General features: G+C 40.1%; 2 protein-coding genes across 3 annotated transcripts in view; one reads left to right on the top strand and one right to left on the bottom strand.

Annotated features, from left to right (window-relative positions):
- CTNNAL1 (catenin alpha like 1) overlaps positions 1-17,693 on the top strand; it is a 49,893-nt gene extending 32,200 nt beyond the window's left edge. The window contains exons 8-20 of one of the 2 annotated variants that reach the window (XR_011337145.1): positions 14-100; positions 3,710-3,868; positions 4,893-4,985; positions 5,290-5,440; positions 10,966-11,003; positions 14,155-14,205; positions 14,296-14,450; positions 15,166-15,214; positions 15,912-15,968; positions 16,109-16,228; positions 16,761-16,851; positions 16,953-17,578; positions 17,633-17,693. Coding sequence is in view for 1 of the 2 variants with exons in the window: in XM_069853342.1 (XP_069709443.1) it covers positions 14-100; positions 3,710-3,868; positions 4,893-4,985; positions 5,290-5,440; positions 10,966-11,003; positions 14,155-14,205; positions 14,296-14,450; positions 15,166-15,214; positions 15,912-15,968; positions 16,109-16,228; positions 16,761-16,851; positions 16,953-17,107 (1,206 nt within the window). In the remaining variant the exon portion in view is untranslated. Of the gene's footprint in view, positions 1-13; positions 101-3,709; positions 3,869-4,892; positions 4,986-5,289; positions 5,441-10,965; positions 11,004-14,154; positions 14,206-14,295; positions 14,451-15,165; positions 15,215-15,911; positions 15,969-16,108; positions 16,229-16,760; positions 16,852-16,952 lie in introns of both variants that reach the window. The other variant, XM_069853342.1, reaches the window with a different exon arrangement.
- A 37-nt stretch (positions 17,694-17,730) lies between these two features.
- On the bottom strand, positions 17,731-22,150 carry ABITRAM (actin binding transcription modulator). Its single transcript, XM_069853347.1, has 6 exons — positions 22,078-22,150; positions 21,934-21,985; positions 19,466-19,595; positions 18,679-18,755; positions 18,537-18,606; positions 17,731-18,468 (listed from the first exon to the last, which is right to left on the bottom strand). Exons 1-6 carry the CDS (start codon positions 22,124-22,126, stop codon positions 18,340-18,342), a joined length of 507 nt encoding a protein of 168 aa, XP_069709448.1. The 5' UTR covers positions 22,127-22,150; the 3' UTR covers positions 17,731-18,339.
- Positions 22,151-23,114: the final 964 nt, after the last annotated feature.

Below are 23,114 nucleotides of genomic sequence, written 5' to 3'. Positions count from 1 at the left end.
TCTTTGGCTTTAGCAAAACCAGAAGACAAAGGATCTCATGGAAGACTTGGAAGTAGCCATTTTAAAAACATGCCAGTGTATGAATGAACTTAAAAGAGAGGTGAGTCTAGTTTAAGCAAGTATGAATTGAATAAAAGCTTGAATTTCTTATCTGTTGTATGTGGAGTTGTAAATTATGATCCTGTACCCCAAAAGGCTAATACCAGTTTATAGACAACAGGTGCTAAAACAGATTTACATCACAGAGCCAATATAGAGTCATCTTCTGTGTCCTTAGAACTGATTAGAAATCTGTTGGATAAATAGGCTTTTCACTAACTTTGACAGCAATTTAAAAAGGTGTTTGGAAGTAAGTACTACATATACAATCATTACGTGAAGTGGAAAGACTAAATTTTACTTGCTGATGCATGCATCACTGTTTGAAATTCTTCTTCTTCTTACTAGTGTGTGCTTAAATGAATAAATTACATTTGCTGTTTTTGTTCTTCGCTTGTGCTTTGATTTCTGTAGCAGAAATGTGTTTACACCTTCTACTCAGGTATTTTTCTTAGGCAGTTGGCAGCTGTGTGTGTGCTTGTTTTAAATCATTCTTTTCCTGGATGGAAACATGCTGGGTGTCACCTTACATGTACATACAAGGTACCTGCTTAATTTGGTAGATGTATGGACTGCACTTGCTGATCAGGGGCCTTTCCCCCTCTATTAATGAATGGTATTGATGCTTTGCCCACCCCAGAGATTTAAGCCAAATACAGAATTACTGGTTTCTGGCAGCTTCTGAAATATTTGCAAAGCTTTCCAATATCTTTTCAACTGCTTCACACTATTGTTCCTTTAAACAGATGGAGAAATTAAGACTGAGGACAGAGAGTTTCAATACTTGCCTACAGAGCAGTGCAAAGATGTTAGAGAAGTATAGTGGACGTGCTTAGACTGAGCTGCCAGCTGCTGTAACTGGAAGACCTCAACTGCTCAAAAAATCATGCTGTGCATTTTTTAATAGAAGCAATGAGAGATTTCATATTCTGGATTATAAATCCTGCAGCTGTCCTGAAGATTCAAACAGTGATTTGAATCTCTTTCAGTTGCAGTGTAAGTGCTTTGTGTTTCTGCTGTCAGACAGTGTTGGCTGCCAGAATATCGAGGATACATAAATTGTGCTCTTCGATTAATAGTTTTTTCTTTGGAAGTCAGTAGCAGAGCTTCTCCGGAGTGACATTTGGCTACTTTAAGATCATCCTTCTTGAGTAACACTCCCATGTGCTGAATGAGGAGGAAACGTTCCCAGTCAAAATAGCACGAGACGATGTAATTACATAGGTAGATCATAAAGCCAGAGGTGGCTGGAATATCGTATGTGGGAGAAATCATTAATATCTTATATTTTCTTGCAGCTCCATAAATGTAAATCTTAGCATATTGTGCTGGCCACGGTTTCTGTTTATGAAAGTGTCACGCAACAAAGACTACACATCTACAGTGCCTAGGTTAAAGAATTCTGTCAGATGAAAATGATAGAAAACTACCTTCTGTAAACCAGCTAACAGAGGTGGCATAAAATACAAAATAGTGGGTTACCTGTGCCCTGTGATTTAGGTCCATATTAAAAGCAATGCTGGTGAAAACATAGTATGTGGGTTTAGAAACTGGAGCAAACTGTGTGGGTGCGGATTTCTAAACTAATAAATACTACATTCTGTATGACTTGCTTTGATGACCTGTGGAGTATGGATGCTTGCTTAGTAAGAGTTTCTTTAAAATGCACAGGATTAATGCTACTTAGTAAAGCAGAATTGGGAGTATTTTGTCACATCCCTTATTCTCCATGTAATCATTGAGTTGATCCTAGAGTAGCCTTGTTTCTATACATGGCTGAGAAGGACTGTCTTGTCATTCTGACTGATGGTGCTGCAGTGTATCAGTCAGCAACCAGTCTCTCTGGTGAAATTTAAGTGTTGCAACACTAATTAAAGTATTTTTGAGAGCCTGGGTGGCTGAGATCGCAGGATCGCAACTTGTTTAAAGTTGCTGTTTCCCATCTCTGTCATTTATGGAAGAAACAAGAGGTTTGTTCCTCCTTGAAATTATTTTCCTGCTGCCGATCAGAGACAGTGTTAAGTAGAAGTAAATTTCTTTTTTAGATCTGTATGAAAAGCCTCTCAAGTGAAAAGGTAGCCTCTGTGTAGCCTGTATATAAGTGAGAAATGCCAGTTCTTACTCTAACATTGTAGGCCTTGCAGATACAGAATCATAGAATCACCAGGTTGGAAAAGACCCATTGGATCATTGAGTCCAACCATTCCTATCAAAATATCCTTTCTTCATATCTTTTCTTCATATCTCCATGTCTTTTCTTCAGAGCTGAATTCATATCGGAGATTGGTGGTTTGCTCTAATTTTTAGTGGCGTGCAAGCAGCAATATATAAATACTTTATAACAGGCTGCCATAGCTGCTTTTTCTTTCTTTTGAAAAGCAGTAGCAGCAGGTTTTGAGGCAACAATTCAGCTTTCTCGCATGGAATAAGAAACAAAAGCGAAAAACCACCTCAAAACAGCCTTTAATTCTCAGCTGCACAAGAAGTGCTGCCAGGGGAAGGGGAGAAAAAATAGGTAGAATGCAGTGGGGGAAAAACCCCGTATATTGTCCTAATAAAGAGTCTCTTCCCTACAGAGTCAAGACCTGCCAGTATCACAATTTCAAGCTCATTGCATTCATAAGAACTTGCAATATAACTTTCTTCTTGAAGTGCCAAGTTTGTATATTCAGTTCTGTCAAGCAAAGTGAGTCTGATATTAGAAAACTCGTACCAGTCCAATGAGCATAAGGAAGACGAAGCATAGGAATGCTCTGCTAGTTGTAAAGCAGGTTGCTGGTTTGTTTTCACCTGTGTTTTTAAAATGGGGCTGCTTACATGGTTTAGGTCAATTTACTACATCTAGTTACTAGAACTAGCCACAGCTGTGGCTGATCCCTTTTGTCAAGCAGAGTTCTTCACAGCACAACTTCAGCAGATCTGTGGATCAGAAAGTATGTCTGGAGTTAGGGATATGTTTCAAGGGGAAGCTTTTTCCTTCCTTGTTCAGAGCAGTTCAGACCTCCAAGACCCATCTCTGGCTTCAGTCCCCTTGCAGAAAAGGTGCTTTTTGCTTTCCTAAGGCTGTATCACAAGCTGATCTATTTAAGCTTTTCTTTGCATCACTGAGAGTACAGTTTATTCATAAGAACTTAATTTCTAATATATTATAAACTCAGATGCTGTGTGTGGCTTCAGTCTGATTCTGTTAATGTGTTACCTTCATGAGAAATGGAATGGCTGTTGTGCAATGCTTATGGCCAGCCTAGTGCCCTACAAATTCATGCAAATTCTGGCTTTTTCCCAGCTGTAACATTATCAGAAAGCAGCCATGTGTTAATTCCATGTCCTCATTTTACCTACCTGCTCTTTTGTTTCTCTTCATGCTTGGTTGTGGCTATTTTTTTTTCTTTGAATGCAGTGGATATTATTATTATGCTTTGAATAGTAATTGAAGAATTAACACCCCAGATAATATGCAGGCTGTATATGAGCTTTCATAGCAGTAAATTTTCTGCTTCTTGGAAAAATCAATCTGTCTTTTAAGTTTACTTGATTTTATTTATTTGGTACTGGATGCATTTTTTTTTGTAATTTCTAAGGTTTATCTCTCCTTTTAATTCTACTCAAGGTCCACAGTGCAGCAACATCTCTGGCAGCAGATCTATTAAAATACCATACGGATCATATGGTTCTCAAAGCATTAAAAATCACCGGCGTAGAAGGAAATCTTGAAGCTGTAGCAGAATATACTTGCAAGCTATCAGAGCAGAAAGAACAACTTGTTGAGGTGAGTTCATGGCTGCTTTCATTTTTGTAAGGCACTTAGAACATGAGTGGCTGGGTTACAATTCTTTAGAAAGCCTTTGGGTTTTTTTAAAAAACTTATATTTTATTTGATTTTCCTAGTATAGTATTGAATTCTGTATTGTTATTGGAATGGTCTGAGACAGAGGAGTCCAGAGGAGTCATATGACATACAATTGCTGTAGAAGGGATGTACAATCTTACCCAGTTCTCCTGGATCTAGACTGAAGCTCATTGTTTAACTCTGTATTATCTGTATGTACATAGTGGGGCTAAAATAGTCATTAAAATGTAGATTTCTAGATCCAAGTAATTGGATCTAGAATTCTAATTGTTGACTTTCATGTCTCCCTCTTCTGTGACTAATTAGTGTTCCAGTGAGACACTGACATTTTTCAGGCATAACTATGAGGTTAAACGGTGTTTGTGCATGAAGTTTTATAGCGTTTCTGATGGTGGATAGTGCAGTTAGTTTCACATGTGCTGTCTCAGTCTTACAAATTCTTCTTTTGATTTGAAAGCATCACCCGAAGTTCACTCTTAATCTTATTACAAAAAAAAAAAAGCGCTACATTTTTCTTACTGTGAAACAGTATTTCTTCCCTAAGTTAATGTGATGCTGACTTGCTCAAAGGTAATTCTTTTCCCTGAATGATGAAAGCCTGCAATTTACACATGGTTGCTGATTGCTGAGTATGCCTGTTTTGGTGAAGTTATTTGTGCAACAGTTTTTCCAAGTTCTTTAGTTGTCTGATTACTTTCCGGGTCATTCAGTTGTAAGTATGTGAAATTACGCTTGGTTTACTTTATTAAGTCTTTACTTTCTCTTGGTGATTTTCTACGCATTCCAAGTCAGGATTTAGCATTCTCTTGTTGTAAATGCTCCCTGTGTGGTCCCAAATAAGTTTCTGAAAGGACTGTCAATAACTTTGTGATTGTGTGTGTCTGTGCATGTGCACCTTTCCTCACTACTAATGAAAGCATATTTTTATTAAAAAACAATTCAGATGTGTCGCTTGTTGAGGCATGTTTCTGGAACCGAGCCCCTCGAGATTACTTGCATACATGCAGAAGATACTTTTCAGGTCACTGGCCCACAGGTATGTGTAGCTTTTATCTGGCCATTTCTTTAGGTCCTCAATAAAAATACGTCACTCGTATGAATTTTTTGGAGGCCTAATATTGAACTCTTTGAAGCAGCTCTAAGAAAGAGTTAGACTTTAATGTTGGATGGTTGCTGAAAGGATCCACAAGGAAGATCATCAAGCCAGCAGATTTCAGATGAATGCACTGCAGAGACTTAATAGTAGCAGTGGAATTTTGGTTTGCCTGTGAAGGCATTGGATTTTGTGTGCAACATCCTATTCGAAGACCTAATAAAAATGTATTTTGTTCTCTCTCCAGATAATTTCTGCTGCAGAAACACTGGCATTGCATCCATCTAGCAAGATTGCAAAAGAAAATCTTGAGGTGTTCTGTGAGGCCTGGGAGTCTCAACTGAGTGACATGTCTATGTTGTTAAGAGAAATCAATGATGTGTTTGAAGGAAGAAGAGGTAAGAATGCTACATACAAATTAAAAAAATATAGGTTTCAAAATATTTAGTCTTAAGAATTTTAAGTGTGATTTAGGAAATTCTGTTTTCTTAAGAGAATAGTGCAACAAATAGTCCCACATTCAGTATAGCCATGTGGAATCAGGTAGCAATACGCAAATGTGTTGGTTTTGTTTAGATGACAAATTAGGATGTTTAATGTTTTGGTTTGTTTTTTCAAAGAAAAGCGACCAAAAATTTAAAGCCTGATTTCTGTAAAATTATGTATGTTTATACGCCGTGATTAGTTCCAGCAAAATTAAACTGAACTCTTCAAAGGACCTAAAAGTATTCAACACAGCTCTTTGCCAGTGGTGTCCAAATATTAGGCATGTGGGGCCTTCATCCCACCTTTTCATTTGTCTAGGACATACCAGTTCATGACAATCCAGATGTAACTTGAACTGTGACATGTTTAACTAGTTTTCTGTATTTATGGAAAAGAAAATATGTGTACACATATGTATTCTGTACTGTCGGCTTGCCTTGTATTCTCTTCATAACGTAGTGAATGTAGTTATTTGATTTTTAAACTGCTGTCCTTTCTTCGGGATGGAATCTCTGGTGACTCTGCACAACCTTGGGATATTTTCTGTGGTTGGTAAGTTTATTGGTATTTGTATAACATGTAGAAGAAAACCATGGAAGCCATTTTCTTTTTCATTTTTACCTAACTTCATTTTTTTTTTTCAATGATGTCTTTAATGTAGCCTGTCATATTTCTTGCGGCTACGCGTTTGTTTCAGTCTTTAAAGTATAATTGCATACAGGTAGAATGTAATCTATAATAATAATAATGAATGTCTTGTATTTTTAAGAAAATCACTCAGGTTTAAAAAATTAGATTTAGTTAAATACAGGGACTTCATTTATTTTGTATCTAAGATACAGAAAAAGTACATCCTTATTCAGGTTAGATGACACTTTATTAATGATACAGTACTTCGTCTTGCTATTAGCGTGAGACCTTGTTTCATTTTTAGAGCTTGTTTTGACAGTTGAACTTTCTGTACCTGTTCAAGTTTTTGTGTAAGCACTTCTTTTCTGCCAGCTTTGTTGTGAGGACAGTAACCAGTCATCCAGAGGGCAGTAATATCTTAAATTGTTGCTGCTGGTTGCTAGATGATGTGTGTCCAAGCTGGAAGACTTGAAAAAGGAAAAGATACTGAAATTCTAAGTGGGTTTACAATAACTGTGGGCAGCACAGGTTGTTGGGAATTTGAGACACTTGAGAAATATATGATTGTTATTGTACTTGTTCTTCCACCTTGGTCTAGAACGCCATATAAAAGTATGTAGCAGTCACAAATTTGTTTACGGGCCTTTTAACTTTCATCAAGTTTTTGTTTGTTTTGGGAGCCAAGGACGTAGTGACTTTCGTTAAATATAGCATTAAATTTTATGTAGTGCAACTTAAAATATGGTGTTAGTCTAATATTATAATAAATTTGGAATTTGCTAGGCTGATCATGCAGTTATATTCATACAATGGTCTAGCAGGGTTGAATAACCTTTTTATGTGTGTGTCTGTATGCCTATATACATTACTGTGTTTAAAAATAATAAGATGACAATTATGCAGCAACAGCAAAGCATATACTTGGCTCTCCAAACAAATAGTCCTTGAAGTGTTGCAGCAGATTCCCAGCATCTCCTGCAGTTCGTAACTTTTTCTTCTCTTGCGGCTGTTGGCAGCAGATAACAAACATTTTCTAGAAATGGGTCCTTGCAATTTCTTTAAGGCATTGTTTCCCAAAGCATTCTCAGTGTCATTGTTTGAAGGAGAGAGAAGAGAAAGGGTAGGTGTTGCTGAGCATGTTGGAGGCTGTAACTTGTGGACCTCAGTGCAGTGAAGAATCTTCTCCTATTTGGCATAACCAGATGAATGGTTTTGTTAGTGTCTCTTGTTTCCTCAGTCATAAAGTGTTCGTTTCCTTCAGCATGAAGTGTTCTGATACCACCACTGGCAAGAGAGAAAGCGTAGCTTCCATTCTTTATAAAATCTTAGTGCATTAGGTCTTGTATTGCTAGAACAATGCTAAAGAAATCGTGTCTCCTTTTTCCTTGTCTCGTGGCCCAGCCTAGTAAGGGGGCTTCTCTCTTAGCCTGGATTGTTTCATATCAATTGTTAGTTGTCTCCCTAGGAATAATTTGATCTCCTTTAACCACCTGCTTCTACAAAGTTCTCCTCTGCCTTATGGGCTAATATTTTTTGTTGTTGTTGTTGTTTACTTAATTTCACTCAAATATCCCCACCTTTTTCCTTCCAGAAAATACCCTAAAGTTACCTCACCACTTTCAAAAGGCTTTTTTCCTCCTAGAAAACACAACCCATGACTGATTTTATTCTTCTCATAACTCACAATACTTGTCTTAATGTTGAGGTTGGTAAAAGTGTCTTTACTCGACCGACTAAAATGTAACAAGTGCTTTATTTCTAGTAGAATTTTGAGTGTGTGTAAGAAAAGGTAAAATTACAGAAAGAAGGTATATTTTTTTTTTTCTCCTCGGTTTAAAAACTTGTATTTTTGTACTGCCAATTTAAATGTTTGGCTTTGTTCAGAATACAGCTTAAGAGGCAAAAATTGAATGGTGACTATATGTGCTGGACACATCAAATAAAAGGAGCATTTTTCTGATTACACTAGATTCACATCGTTTATGCTCATTTCTTTATTTTCATGAGCAGTTGCATAACTCCTTACTCAGTGTTTCTTTCCTATCGTCAATTTAGGTATTTCTCATACTCGGGTTCAAAACTCACATGGATAGAGAGCCGGATTTAGCTCGGAAATGAAGGAATATTTTACTCAGTGTCATCACCCTAGATCAAATTGAAACAGGCTTGTCTTGGGGAGGGGGATGCACATGTTCATAGGGGTTGGGGAGACCGGTGAGCACACCGCAGCCCAGTAACCCTCCTGGGTGTTTTGAAAACGTCCCTGTGCTCTGCAGAGTTGTATCATGAGGTAGAGTTGGCCTTTTGCTTAATCCTAACCTACTTTTCAATCCCAGTGATGAAGAGGCCCATTCTGTTGATGTTTGAAACATTGTGTGGTTGATTTGGTTCAGCCCAGAGATACCATGGAGGTATCTGTTCTCAGAATTGCTAGTTTATGATAAATACTTAACTTTGAGGCTCTAGCACTTTGAGGTGAATCGCCTCACAAAAGTACCTGTTGTGTCTTTTTTCCTAAATTTTCTTTTCATCATGCTGGAAAAGAAATAATCCAGATTGACCCCTTGTAACTTTATCAGAAGTGAGGGAATGATTTATGAAGATAACTTCCCTTTCTGCCATCCTCTTCTGGTTTTTTGCCCACTCAACTTGAGAGGAGTTAAACGCCCATGAGGGTTTGGGAGGCTTGTAGTTGATGAATAGGGGATACAGATCAGAATTTCAGAATTTGGAAATTGGAGTCCTAGAAAGGAAAATTAGAAGCAAGATCAAAAGCAGGATTTAGAAATTGAAATAAGAGACGTTTTGGAGGGAAAAAGCATATCTACAACTACTAGAAGGAGGAAAATTGGAAGACAAATAGGCTGAAGTAATAAAAATTAATTTCAAATGAAAAGGAAAAATATATTAGAGACAAGACATTAGGAGAAACAAAGGCAGACTGGAATAAATAAAAGAAAAATCATAATATAACAGCAAAAGACTTTTCCTCATGGCAAAGATCTGACTTGGAAACTAAGGAAGTTAAATACCTATATATATGTGTATTCTGTTAATGGAATCAAATGTAAATTCTGTGATTATACTGATGTAGTTAAGCATTTTCTGAAGAAGTAGGATTATCTCTGGCATGAGTTGATCTCCACTTTTGAAAGGTTTGGTATCTGTAGGTCCAGTGAGGTGGGGGTTTTGTGTGTGTATTTTCTGTTGTGTTTTTTAATGTTCCAAAAGATAAGTAGGGAGATGCTTCCTCTTTCTGAATATGGTGAGCAACTAAACCTTGCAAAGCCGAATAATGGAAATTGCTGGAAGAGCAAAACCAAATGATTTTTTTTTTAATTCTGTTTACCACCTCTTTCCATTTGGTTTCCATGATTCTGAATGCCCAGCCTGTGTGTGTGTCTTCTCAGTATGCATTTGTATTCCATTTGTTATGTCAGTGTTATGTTTTTTTAACATGGTACAACAGGTTTTTACATAGCACCAAGGATATCTTTTATGCTACAGCATTTCAAGCTTACAAGTCAGCTTTTGTTCTCGATATGTCTTACATGTTTTCTCACATGCCCTTTAGCTGATGTATTGATACACAGGATGTTATAAATCACTTCTCATCGTTTATAGCAGTCTTTAGTAAGAAATCTTGCTTGGATGCACGTTTGGGCAAGTAATCTCTGAATAACTCTGCATTCTGGAAGAAAATAGTTAGATAGCTAGTGCCCTGAATGCTGCTCGTTTCATCTTTCAGGAAACTGGCTAGGGGAAGATAGAGGTTGTCAAAGAAAGGAAGAATACACTTCTTTTTATCAAAAGGGTTTAGGGGCACTTGCCAACTTAATGAAATTTGGTTTTTAGGAGTCACTTGCCTAGATGTGGGGCTCAGGATCTTTCTGTGGTGTCAGGAGACACTCAGAAAGTGAGAAAGCATTCTTTCAAAAAATCATGCATGCACAAGAGAACTGTCTGTTGAGAACTCAGAGTGAAATTTCTCTGAGAGCTGATGCAAGAGGAGGAAATAGCAATTGTAGAGGGAGTATGTTGCTTGTCCTTTTTCTGTTGACATGCATCATCTCTACACAGAAAGGGTCATTGGGCACTGGCAGAGGCTGCCCAGGGAGGGGGTTGAGTCACCTTCCCTGGAGGGGTTTAAGGCCCGGGTGGACGAGGTGCTAAGGGACATGGTTTAGTGTTTGATAGGAATGGTTGGACTCCATGATCCGGTGGGTCTCTTCCAACCTGGTCATTCTATGATTCTATGGTACCAATATCCATTATAGTAATCTCTTTCACCAGCTCTTAAGTTTTTTGTCTATTTAATTTTGATTTAACAGACTTTCCTTTCCTGTATCTATTGTAATAATTATCTCAGAAGACTTACATTTAAGTCTTCTGGTAACTGGAGCTCTAATCCTAAGCCATTAGCCCAGGCACTGTTTCCTCCTTAAACTCTTCTTCAAAAGAAGTGTGTAAAATGTTATAGAGCCTTTTTCTTTATAAAACACAGTGCACGTGGGATACATATGATACACTACAACATGAGGGGTTTATTGCGTGCAGGGGCTGTTCAGAGGAGCTTTCTTAACTGCCAGTTAAGCTAAAATCTAACAGTACATAGTTCTTAGCAAGTCTCTCTCTGGAAGTATGACACAAAAGAAGTGATCTTCTGCAGTATTCAAAGAGGAGAAATTAAAGGTAAGTAATTTGCTTTTATAGTACTGCAACTTAAGAAAGGATGAAGTGAGGCACATGATCCCATTCATTAAAATCTGCATACAAATTTTGGTGTAAATATGTGTGTTCTTCATAGGAGAGAAGCGTGTCTACCTATCACTGCCCAGACCAGGGGTAAGTTGCTTTGGGGATTGTTATATCTGCTGTTAACTAACTGACTTCTTTCCATGTTTCCTTTGATGAGGACATAGCAATATCCTGGTCACATACATCTCGACTGGATGGCTGACAGTAAAATATCAGATTTTGTCGATTTATTAAAATAATAAAAAAAATTACTGAAAACTGGGATAGCTAGTTACATAATACACTTTAATCACGTTGATTGTACGTGAGCTTTAGTTCCTGTTCATTAACATGGTGGTTTTTACCACATACCAAACTGTCATGCTGTATAATAAAAAAATGCATGTTACTATTAGAACCGTAAAAATATGTTGCCACTGAAATAAGTCTTTGTAATCTGGTTTTTTTTACATTATTACCTGAATTGACCTATTTGGAACAAAGGGACAAGTTTGAGCCTATTGTAGGCTCTTGACATAATGGATTCGTGTTTCCTTCTTTGATCTCAACTGTTTGTAATGCAGAGAAAAAAGCTACACCAAATGTCCAAGGTTTAGTAGTGATGTAATTAATATTCCTCGCTGTTTATAATTGACATTGTGTTGTTTCTGAAAGCATCTGTGTGTTAGGAAACCTCCTTAACCTTGTTATTGTCATGCAATCAGTCATTTGATTCACATGCTACATACTGAACCTTTTCACGGGTAGGAAAAAGGGGAAGAATGATCTCAGAAGGTACTGTGAGCTCTAGCTTGTTTTGTTCTCTCCTTGCTTTCTTTCCTTAACCTGTAGTGTCGAGCAGTTTGTGTGAAGTGGTCCCCTGTCCCCATGTCTCCTGTTGTGCAGTTCTGTAGCTTCAAACACAATGTGCTACTTCTGATCCTTAGTGAAAAGAGAAAGGGAAAAGGTCATTATAAATCCAATCTGCAGATTTAAGTAGACTATAATATTCGCCTGAGTGAGCCTGGGTGCATTTCACTGTTAAAGAACTAAATAGTGAGACTGGAAAATAGATTGGTTCAGTGACTTTTGATAGGGTTTTTTGTCCCTCACCAGTTTGACTAAGCTACAGAGCTTCTGGATTTCTGCCAGAATTTAAAGAAGCGATGTTTGAAGTCAGATTCCCACTTAGTGATTAATATACCTTTTTAAAAGTGCTTCCAGTAAATCTTTGTTCCCAGGACTTAAACAGTTCTGCTCTGTTGTCGTTTCAAAGGTTGCTGCCTTCTTTTGAATTTCACAGGATGCATAGATTTGGGGGAGTGATGATTAATAGACAGTTTGAAGTAGGCAGGAAATGTAGATTACGTCTCTAAGACAACAGAGGTTGTTCAGAGTAATTTCTTGGCCTAACTGATGAATTAACCTTTGGAACTGCCTCTCTTTCCCATGCTGTGACTCTCAGTACTGCTTCTTCTTTCTCTGTCATCACAGAGCTCTGTTGTGCCTGGCGGTTAATGTCCATACTGTCCCTGCACAGAAGCCACCCTGTTCCTGTCTGTCTTAATTAGATTACGTATTTTGTTGCATCTGTTTAATTGCAACTGTGCTGTTTGCTGGTAATGAGTTGTGTCCTTGACCATGTCATAGTTGAGGACAGAGCAGTAGTGATGATTCATGTGTGTGCCTAATGCACAGATAAATTTTTCTCTACAGTATTGGATGTTGAAATGTTTTAAAAGCAGATTCGCTGCTTTATCAGATTTTTACCAACTCTCCCATTTAGATATTGCATGAACACTAGAATGAAGAAAACTATAAATCTGATAAAAATTCTGAGTTTTCTTTAGTTACTTGTGGCTGGAAATTCTTACCTGTGCTAGAGTGCTGCTTTTCCTTAATACCCTTCACTTCTTAGCATCTTAAATATTTGCCATACCTTGTAGCCCGAAGTTTGTATTCACATACAAATCTAGTTTAGCTTTGTGTTCCTTTCTTCTTTTACGACTCTGCCTTAAAACCAGTATTTCTGAAATCGCATCTCTAATATGCAATATGATCAAACTTAAATTGACAATTCGGGGTATCAGTTCTTGTACTTTTTGCTAAATCTTTCTATATGAGATGAGCATTTCTAATACTTAATGTGGTGTATAATCTGGGCTGATATTCATAAGATTCAGATTAGTTTTAAAGAAATGGGATGGGAAGAGAGAAATGGCAAGAAAGCTAAACTGAGCAGCAAATTGCAAGTAGGAACTTTAACAGTAATACTTTATTTTTGCTCATACTCATGGAGTGAGAGATAAGAACCACAGCTGGAGCTTATTTCTGATGCTGTTCACAATGAATAGCGGGTTTTTGCCCCTATAAGTACGTGCTCCCAATAATGAATAGCAGCTCTTTTCAGTTTCTAGATGAGAATCTGTCCTCCGGTGGCTCATACTTGTCCAAGTTATGACACCAACTTTGTATTCCCCTGCACTCCAGTGCAGTTTCTGAATATGGACTGTGGGTCCTATATCTGTTCGTTTTTGCTGGTTTTGCACAGTGACAGCGCCAGCACAGGAAATTAAAGCCAGGAACTGCTGCTCTCTACATGCCAACTGATTTTAAACAAATCCTGTGTTACTGTGTAAATGTGTTCTGCAGCTGGCAAGCTGTGCCTTATCAGATATTCTATTCATTGGTTGATTTATCTGAGCCAGTATTTGGCTTGCAGACAAACTGGTATTTTGGATAGTTCATGACTTAAAAGAAGGAAACCCATAAAAGATCAAAGTCTTGGTAGTTGTTTTCAGCTACTTCAGCGAAGTCACACAGAATTATCAGCTACATCGTGACACCAGCACTTACGTGGGTTGTGCCCTAGATCAGCTTGCTACTAGCTAAATCAGCTGCCAAGTTGCTCGTCAGTATTATCCTTGATGGAAAAATCAGTGCAGTAACACTTGACTGTTTATTTAGTACTAAATATTGCTGAGAATTTAGAGGGTAAGGGGAAGAGATTGTACTGCTTGAGGAAGGGGACTCTGAGAACTCTAGAAGAGGTCTTTTCCTTGAAACTTTAGTGTCTCTGTAGGCAGAGACCCTGTTTGCCAGTGAAGGACAGGCAGGTTCTCAGCTTCTACTGAGATGTTTGTCTGAACCATTGGAATTCTCCTGCAAAGTCTGAGTAAACAGCCACCTCATATGATTTGTTAGTAAAATCGTTGGTGATTCCTTTTATTTAAAAATACTTTTTTGTTGTTTAAAACAGAAACATAATGCAACTCTGAAAGCATTAAAGCCAGTCAAACTAGATACTGAGGTAAGATGCCATCATTGTAAAATTGTTTGCAATTATTTTTTCTCTAGAGAATGTACTTTCAAGTGCCATAATAATGGTTACCACTTACAGGAACAGGCAAAAATTGCAAAACTTGGATTAGAGTTGCATCTGCTCACATCTGGTGTGGATTCTGAGACAGAGAAATGGGAAGATCAGGAGAATGAGATCGTGCAACATGGCCAAGGAATGTCAAGTATGGCCTACTCCATGTATTTATTTACCAGGTAATTACACTGTTTTGGTGTAGAGAAGAGCATAAACAGTGTTTATAAGAAATACGTAAGACAATTTAATGCCCAGAGTGTAATGATTGGGACACATTCAAAAAGGGGGTTTAATTTCTGTCCTTCCACTTGATAAACTCATGTAAATTTCTAAGCTGTTTAATAACAAAATTGGTTTATTTAAAGTGCCAAACAGCTATTGAAATATCTCTTGGGTACAGAAAACATTTTAAGAAGCATGTTCAGATGTACTTTCAAAATTAAGAGAATTAAAGCACAGGTACATAACTAGATTAGAATTGTTGATCCTCGCTGCACGGAAAGGTATGCTTCTGAAACTTGACCATGCAATGCCAGCCTTCTTATTTAAAGAATTTAGGGTTGCTTTTTTTTTAATAAGAGTTGAGATTTTTCTTATCTAGTACTCCAAAAGTACTAAATATGCCAGAGACATGGATTTCTGTCCTTGTTCGGCTAATATGAACCAAACCATTTCTAATTTCCTTATAGTGTTCTAGCTACTGATGAGTTTATATAATATCTTGAAGTACAGTTCCTGTAGTAAGTTATTTTTGTGCATAGGATGTTATAGAAGAGTGATATTTTACAGTTCAGTGTGAACAGGGTGAGAGAGAGAGAGAAACTACAAATTGTGCAAGTAGCAGGCAAAACAGTCTATCCACAGCTTATATTCTGTTTTTGTTATTTCCCACAGAGGAGAAGGGCTTCTGAAAACAACTCAAGATTTATTTCACCAAGCAGAGGTAATATCTTTTTAACAAAATAAGAGCTAGGAACAATAAGTGAAGAACAAATTGGAAGTTAACTCTGATTCCTTACACATAAGTACAGTGTACCATGAATTAACTGGCAGCTGTAGTTTTTAAGCAGCATAACTCTGGTATATAATTTTCTGAAAGCTAATATTTCAGTCTTACAGTAGTTGCTTAAGGCATTAGTAGTACTCACTGTGTCAATAGCTCAGTCCCTAATAGTGCTAATGGATACTCCAGCCAGGTTTGAACAGCAGGATTTTCATGGGAAAGAAAGAAGACATAAAAAATTGAATACAAACGAAACACAAGGAGCCAAATGAAGGAATGTAGTGTCCTATTTCCCAGATACCTGCCTGTGTTTAACACGAGACTGGTTACCTTTGTCAGGACAATAAACAAACATGGCAGGTGTCTTCTACCTACAAAACTTGTGAGCTGCTGCAGAGCAAAAACATAGTTGGAAATCATCTTTTTATATATAAAGGGAAAGCCTTTAAACTTTGCTTATTTGAGAGAATGGCAGTTTGTAGTGTAGCTTGTTACTTCAGAAGTCACTGCAAACTGCTGACTTGTTAATTACAAACGCATGCTACTATCACAAACATTACCTTTTTACTTTGTAGCACAATTCATTAGAACAACAGGAAAAAGAGCCTCATCTTTCCTTGCTTTCTCCCCCTTTCAGATTTTTGCTACAGAGGGCACAAAGCTTGCTTCAGTCCTTCATGCCTTTTCTGATCAGGTAATGCATAAATTCTAAAGCAGCCATTCAGCTTATGATACTGGTGGTAACTACTTAAAAGCTGTTTGTGTTATCTTCTCCGTTAACTTAATAGTGGAGTTTTTAAAAGAGTGGTTTTATCTTCCTGAAACATATTTCAGGTACACGATGATGACAAAGCTTTGCTTCTGTTGGAGGCTGAAAAACTGATCTCTATGTGCAAGCAGCTGCAGATGACAGCGAAGGCTTCTGTTCAGGGTAAAAGTGCTACATTTACAAAGGTAAAAATTCTATTCCTGAAAGTAAGACCTAAATTGTTTTGAAATAGAGTAACCTAAGAATTTATGCTCCTGTTAAAATATGAAACAGTTCATGACACCTGAACTTCCTGGATTGACGAAGGACAATAAAAAAATAAAAAGCAGGAAGATTTATGCTGTTGTGCAAGCATTTTTTCCTGCTATGCCATATGTCATTATTGCTGTTCCACATGTAGAAGAAAAATTTACTTCAGCTTCAAGCTCTGTTTTGGCCTTCACATGTTTTCAGAAGTTGAGGTGCAAAGTATAAAGTAAGACCACCAAGAACTGTTCCTCCTACCAAAAATGTCCATTTGGACATCACTCACTGATAACTGCAATCCAAGCCTTTTACTACTCTTGTCTCAGGAGGGGATTTTCGCCGCCCTGCGCTTCCCCCTCCCTCCATTTTTCCCCCCTCATCCAACCTTGAAATATTGTATAATCTCTTGCATTATTAGTTGCCGAATAAAAGTAATCAGTGGTCCTTATCTACACTAATTGCCTTGTTTAGGTCGACGCATGCATTCTGAAAACAAGGAACGTAATGACTCTGTTATGCCAACTTCTTCCACTTTGCTGGAAATTACTGAGAAAGAAAGTGAGTACTTGATTCATCTGCAGTATTTTAAAGGGACTTGGGAGGTTTTGTTTGTTTGTTTTGAGGGCTTTTTGTTTAAGATTTTTTTTTTCTTACAGAATAAAGCAGGAAATGGCTGTCTGAAAGCTGCTCCACCGTGGAGAGAAGACAGAATACAAACTGGGTCAAATGCACATACTCCAGAAAGAAGAGCTGAGACATATGGCATCAAGTCTTTAGAAAATCATGTAACAAACATGACATTTTTAGAGAGCAAGTAATTGCAGCGCTTAGAAATTTAGGAACTTCGATCTGAAAATAACACTCGCTGAATTTTCAATATTGCTTTCATTTGTGGAAAGTCAAGCCAGGTTCATTTGAATTAAAACTGTTGACCTTTGTCACATCTAATAGATGTTCCATTACTTAGCAATTACAACACCAACTAGTCTAACTGTTGTGTATTTTTATGTGAACGCCTTTCCTGTGCTCACTATTGATACGTTTTGTGATTAATGCTTATGAATGTCTTAATGGATGTTTCAATCCAAAGATGCTGCTAATAGACATTTTCTATACAAGAACCTTGTGCTGCATATGCTATATGTAACACTACTGTTGAAGTCTAAACTCATCTCTGGCCTATGTGTTTGATTAAAGCAGAATCAGGAATATAGCCTGAAAGGCTGTGGCCTAAGTGTTATCATAGTTTTGAGTTACACCTACAATTAAGTAATTCTGGGGGCTTAAGTGTTCTCATAGTTTTGAGTTATACCTGCAATTAAGTAGTTCTGGGGGAAAACCAGCCCTCTTTCAATAGCTGCAACATTGAATTTTAATCGTGTTGACATGATTCATATTTTCAAAAGTCTATTTCTAAGTGATAAATGCTCTTGATGAATCCCTTTTACCATCTTTATTTGTAGATGGCAACCGTTACTTCCTTTTTCGTTAAAAGTTACTGAGCAGAACTTGAATTGCATGTAGAACCCCTGAAATATTATGTAGACATTACATTATACCATTGAAAATTTAAGAAAATAGATATTGATTATCATAAACTTCTGTACAAAGGGCATTATTTGACTTCAGGATGCTGTAAGTATATAACCAGATGTGAAATACTTAAGTTTATCTGCTCTTTGTACATAGGCTGCTGTTGCATTTTTATTTTCAGTTCGCTTTTGTCAAATTCCATCTTGCATTAGTTTAGCTAAACTAAGCAATAACTAAATCATACGTTTTCTATGTATTGTGATTGCAGTGAGCAGAAACAAAGCTGCCTGTGGAACATAAACACTCCCCAATATATCATTCTGGTTTTATTTAAAAACTTCAGAGAACGCACATCTTAATATACAAACTATTTGAACCGGTTTATTCTTGTATGAATCAAAGGTTTAGGTTCCATTGTTAAAAACAGGCACTAGGCCTTTCAATACCTTCAAGTTACAGCGTACAATAAAAGTAGCTTATTTAGTATCAAAACCAGATGGTAGCTCTACAATTAATTTCACAAAGAAGAATTAAGACGTTTTGACAAAACTTTTTCATACTCCTCCTGCGTCAGAAGTCCTTGAGTTACGCTCTTGCTTTCTTCAAATTTGGGTAGAACCACTGCAATGTATCCCTCAGTTGATGGCTAAAAAGCAAGACTGAAGTTAGTAGTGAAATAAAAGTTAGAAAATAAAAAGAAAGAAAGTTTCTTACCTTTTCTTGCAGAAGAGCTGGATTGCTAAGAATGTTTTCATTCACTTCTATCAGTCGCCCTCGTATACAACTGCAACAGTGTTGAGTTTCAGTGACAGTGCACGGGTACGTCAAGGTACAAAGAAAAAGGAAAAAACCTTACCTATAAATGGTGTACTCCTCTCCATCTGATGAAGAGATCCTGCACAGAGGGGCAAGTTCTGTTAAAAATTGAGCTCCCTGCATTTGAAAGAAAAGAAAAAAAATATATACACACATCTATGCACATTTCTAATTACATGAGGCTTTAAAAGTGTTGCTGTCAGCAACACAAGGAGTTTGTAAACTTCAGAACAAAGCAAGGAAGTGCAGTAGTAACAGATCAGAGCAAGTTCCATAGCTACACTTCCCTACAGAAGGGAATGTGACAACATTGCTATGTGTGCAAATAGATTAGAAGCTTGTAAGAGCTTACACATTTAGTCATGATAAAGCTTCTTGTATTTAATCAGATTAAAATCAGCAAAGTGGGGAGAAAACCAGCACAGCTGAGTTTAACATAACCAGGTTAAGCTACATGTATTTGAAAACCCACCATCAAAACCACCCTGAATTGGCCCATCTGCTGTCCAGGTCTCTTTGATAAAACCAGTAGTCTCCAAATCCTTGGCATTTCAGTGAAAATAATTTTTTATTTATGAAGGCATGTTTAAATAAGTCCCTCTGTGTGCTGTGAAAAAACTACTAAAAGGGACTGTTAGCCTTGGTTTGAGCAGCACTGGAAACCTCTGGTGCTGCGGGAGACACACACCCTGGCTGGCACAGTTAGACACCTCTTGAGGAAAGTCTAAACTCTTTAACTGCGGAGGGTCTGTCCTAGTAAGGACAGAAGGTCTCGGGCATCTCTGTGAGAGCTGAAAATGAAAACTAACCAAATCAAAAAGCCGTACCCTTTTTGACTTCCCGGAGACCTTATTCTGGAGTCTGCTACAGTTGGCACTGATTTGGTAATTAATGCTTGTAATTGTTTTTCCATTTTGAAGTAGAGGATGGGCTTCAGCCAAGGTGATGACACAGATTCTGCAACGAGAAACACAATTATTATGCTTCAGGTGTGAGAAGCCGTGCTGCTACGTGTGCTGAGCCAGCTCCACAACCTTCTTGGCCTATACTGGTAGGATTTAAAACTGATACTAACTACTTTATTTGGGCTCCTAGTCTAAAATGCTAGCAAGACTTGCAGTGTTGTGAAAGCTGTACTTTACTGTCATTCTGTAAGCAAAATTGCCTTCCTTCTACAATTTAGCAGGGAAGTCAAGCTGATGATAGCTCAGCATAAGTCCCAGGACAGGCAGTGAGCAGCCCCAGGCAGGAAACAAGGACACAGGTCTGGGTGACAGCATGGGGGGCAAGTAGGGTAACCCAGAACGTGAGTCCCCTGAGTTAATGCAGAACAAAGGATGATTGCTGGCTGTTGATCAGAAATGAATTTTAGTTTTCCCACTTAGAAAAATGTCAGATACTGAATCAAATTGGGCTGACTTGCTTCAGGGCATCTTACTTGATGGTCGCTATACCTAACCAAATGAAAATTGCTGCCTGGCCTGAAGCAACCCCCTCAGAAGGTGCTTTATTTTAAGATCCTAGCCTGGATCACCAAAAGCAGTACCCTTATTTAAAAGCTGTGGTCCCGTTTAACTAAGTTGGAGCTCTTCATCTGTTGTACCCCATGCGTGCATACTCATGTAGAGAAAACCACAGCACCAGAGCTTTGCTTGCGGATGCTGCGTCCTTCTCCCTGCACTATCACATCTCTGCAAGTTCTTGCTGTGCAGCTCCCCGCAAGAGGGAGCTGGATCCTGGCGAATGCTTTCAGCACGCCCCAGCGGCCCAAAGGGACCAGAAGATCTAAGTCCCCCCGCCTCTACGACCCCCCTGCCTGTTTTTAAGGGGGAAGACGAGCTGGGGCTGTCATCTACTCGAGCTGAGACTTTGCAAAACAAGAAATCAAACAGAATTTTGTATTGCTTAGAAATACCCAACTGATCTAAAGCCCCACACATAACACTGATAAAGAACTGCTATTGAAGACAAGGTACGTGGCCCATTCAGCAGGAGAGGATGCAGCGACCCCACCACTACAGAGACCCCCTACACCACTTCTTTTAAAATGCTGAGCAGCAGGGGGCAGGGGGTGTAAAAAGGAGTTCAAGCTCCAAACAGTGATTTGTCTAAGATCTGTCCCTCTCGCATTTTCTGGGAAAATCCAAGCTCACTTCCTATTTTTTAGCTGTCCTACTCCAGGCATTCCGGTGGGAGCAGTGCCAACCATTCCTATCGAACACTAAACCATGTCCCTCAGTGCCTCGTCCACCCGCACCTTAAACACCTCCAGGGAAGGTGACTCAACCCCCTCCCTGGGCAGCCTCTGCCAGTGCCCAATGACCCTTTCTGTGAAAAATTTTTTCCTAATGTCCAGCCTGAACCTCCCCTGGCGCAGCTTGAGGCCATTCCCTCTCGTCCTGTCCCCTGTCACTTGGGAGAAGAGCCCAGGTCCCTCCTCTCCACAACCTCCTTTCAGGTAGTTGTAGAGAGCAATGAGGTCTCCCCTCAGCCTCCTCTTCTCCAGGCTAAACACCCCCAGCTCTCTCAGCCGCTCCTCATAAGGCCTGTTCTCCAGCCCCTTCACCAGCTTCGTTGCTCTTCTCTGTGTATGTCTCACTGTGTGCATGTCTTGGTGGGTATCTGTCTGTCTGTGTGTCTGTATGTCTGTGTGCGTGTGTCTCTGTGTATCAGTGTCTGTCTGTATGTCTGTGTGTGAGTGTCTGTGTCTTATGTACCTCTGTCTGCGTCTGTGTGTGTGTGTCTTTGTAGGTCTTGGTGTCTGTCTATCTGTCTCTGAGTCTGTGTGTGTATGTCTTGGTCTGTCTGTCCGTGCCTGTGTCTGTGTGTGTGTTGGTGGGTGTCCGGGGTGTCTGTACATCTGTCTGTGTCTGTTACAGAATCACTAGTTTGGAAAGGACACCCAGGATGATCAAGTCCAACCATTCCTATCAATCACTAACCCATGTCCCTCAGCACCTCGTCCACCCGTCCCTTAAACCCCTCCAGGGAAGGTGACTCAACCCCCTCCCTGGGCAGCCTCTGCCAGTGCCCAGTGAGCCTTTCTGTGAAAAATTCCTTTCTGATGTCCAGCCTGAACCTCCCCTGGTGGAGCTTGAGGCCATTCCCTCTCTCCTCTTGGCCCCTGTCACTTGGGAGAAGAGCCCAGCTCCCTCCTCTCCACACCCTCCCTTCAGGTAGTTGTAGAGAGCAATGAGGTCTCCCCTCAGCCTCCTCTTCTCCAGGCTGCACACCCCCGGCTCCCTCAGCCGCTGCTCTCCGGGTGCCCGCGATGCCCGCCCCCGCCGCCACTCGCCTGTTGGAGTGCTGCAGCACGCAGAAATCCTCTCCGGGCCGCCCCTTCACGTCTGCAAAGGGGCACAAAGAGCGGTGACCGCGCCCCGCGCCGCACCCCCCCCCCACCCCCCGCGCCCCCCCCCGCCGCCTCCCGCCCCCCTACCTGCCCTGTACCAACGCGTGAAGTACCGCGCCGCGCCGCGCGCCGCCATCCGCGCGAGGTTGGGGGGCGGGGGGGAAGGGGGGAGGAGGCGGAAGGGGACGGCGGTGCCCGCTAAAGGCGTTCCGGGGCAGAGTGTTTATAAAGGCTTGTGGTGCTAGCGCGACACGGGGTAGGTTGAAGTTGGAGAGGGGCAGAGTTAGACAGAATCACAGAATAACCAGGCTGGAAGAGACCCACTGGATCATCGACTCCAACCATTCCCATCAAACACTAAACCATGTCCCTCAGCACCTCGTCCACCCGTCCCTTAAACACCTCCAGGGAAGGTGACTTAACCCCCTCCCTGGGCAGCCTGTTCCAGTGCCCAATGACCCTTTCTGTGAAGAATTTTTTCCTAATGTCCAGCCTAAACCTCCCCTGGTGGAGCTTGAGGCCATTCCCTCTCGTCCTGTCCCCTGTCACTTGGGAGAAGAGCCCAGCTCCCTCCTCTCCACAACCTCCTTTCAGGTAGTTGTAGAGAGCAATGAGGTCTCCCCTCAGCTTCCTCTTCTCCAGGCTAAACACCCCCAGCTCTCTCAGCCGTTCCTCATAAGGCCTGTTCTCCGTCCCCTTCACCAGCTTTGTTGCTCTTCTCTGGACTCACTCCAGAGCCTCAACATCCTTCTTGTGCTGAGGGGCCCAGAACTGAACACAGGATTCGAGGAGCGGTCTCACCAGTGCCGAGTACAGAGGGAGAAGAACCTCCCTGGACCTGCTGACCACGCCGTTTCTGATCCAAGCCAAGATGCCATTGGCCTTCTTGGCCACCTGGGCCACTGCTGGCTCATGTTCAGTCACTGTCAACCAACACCCCCAGGTCCCTCTCCTCCAGGCAGCTTTCTAGCCAGACTTCTCCTAGTCTGTAGCTGCACAGGGTTGTTGTGCCCAGAGGAATTTCTTCATGATGAGGGCAGTGAGGCCCTGGCCCAGGTTGCCCAGGGAAGCTGTGGCTGCCCCATCCCTGGGGGTGTTCAAGGCCAGGCTGGATGGGGCCTTGA

Source organism: Phaenicophaeus curvirostris, chromosome 3 (genome assembly GCF_032191515.1).
Source record: "Phaenicophaeus curvirostris isolate KB17595 chromosome 3, BPBGC_Pcur_1.0, whole genome shotgun sequence".
Lineage (NCBI taxonomy): Eukaryota > Metazoa > Chordata > Aves > Cuculiformes > Cuculidae > Phaenicophaeus > Phaenicophaeus curvirostris.
Note: the sequence above shows the minus strand (reverse complement) of the source record. Positions and strands in the feature narration are given on the sequence as shown.

Excerpts from the sequence above, each read along its gene's own strand:
- ABITRAM (XM_069853347.1), bottom strand. The coding sequence starts at position 22,126 with ATGGCGGCGCGCGGCGCGGCGCGGTACTTCACGCGTTGGTACAGGGCA. Across the intron at positions 21,986-22,077 it reads CACGCGTTGGTACAGGGCAG|ACGTGAAGGGGCGGCCCGGA; the intron begins GTAGGGGGGCGG and ends GCCCCTTTGCAG. Across the intron at positions 18,607-18,678 it reads GAGGAGTACACCATTTATAG|TTGTATACGAGGGCGACTGA; the intron begins GTAAGGTTTTTT and ends ACACTGTTGCAG.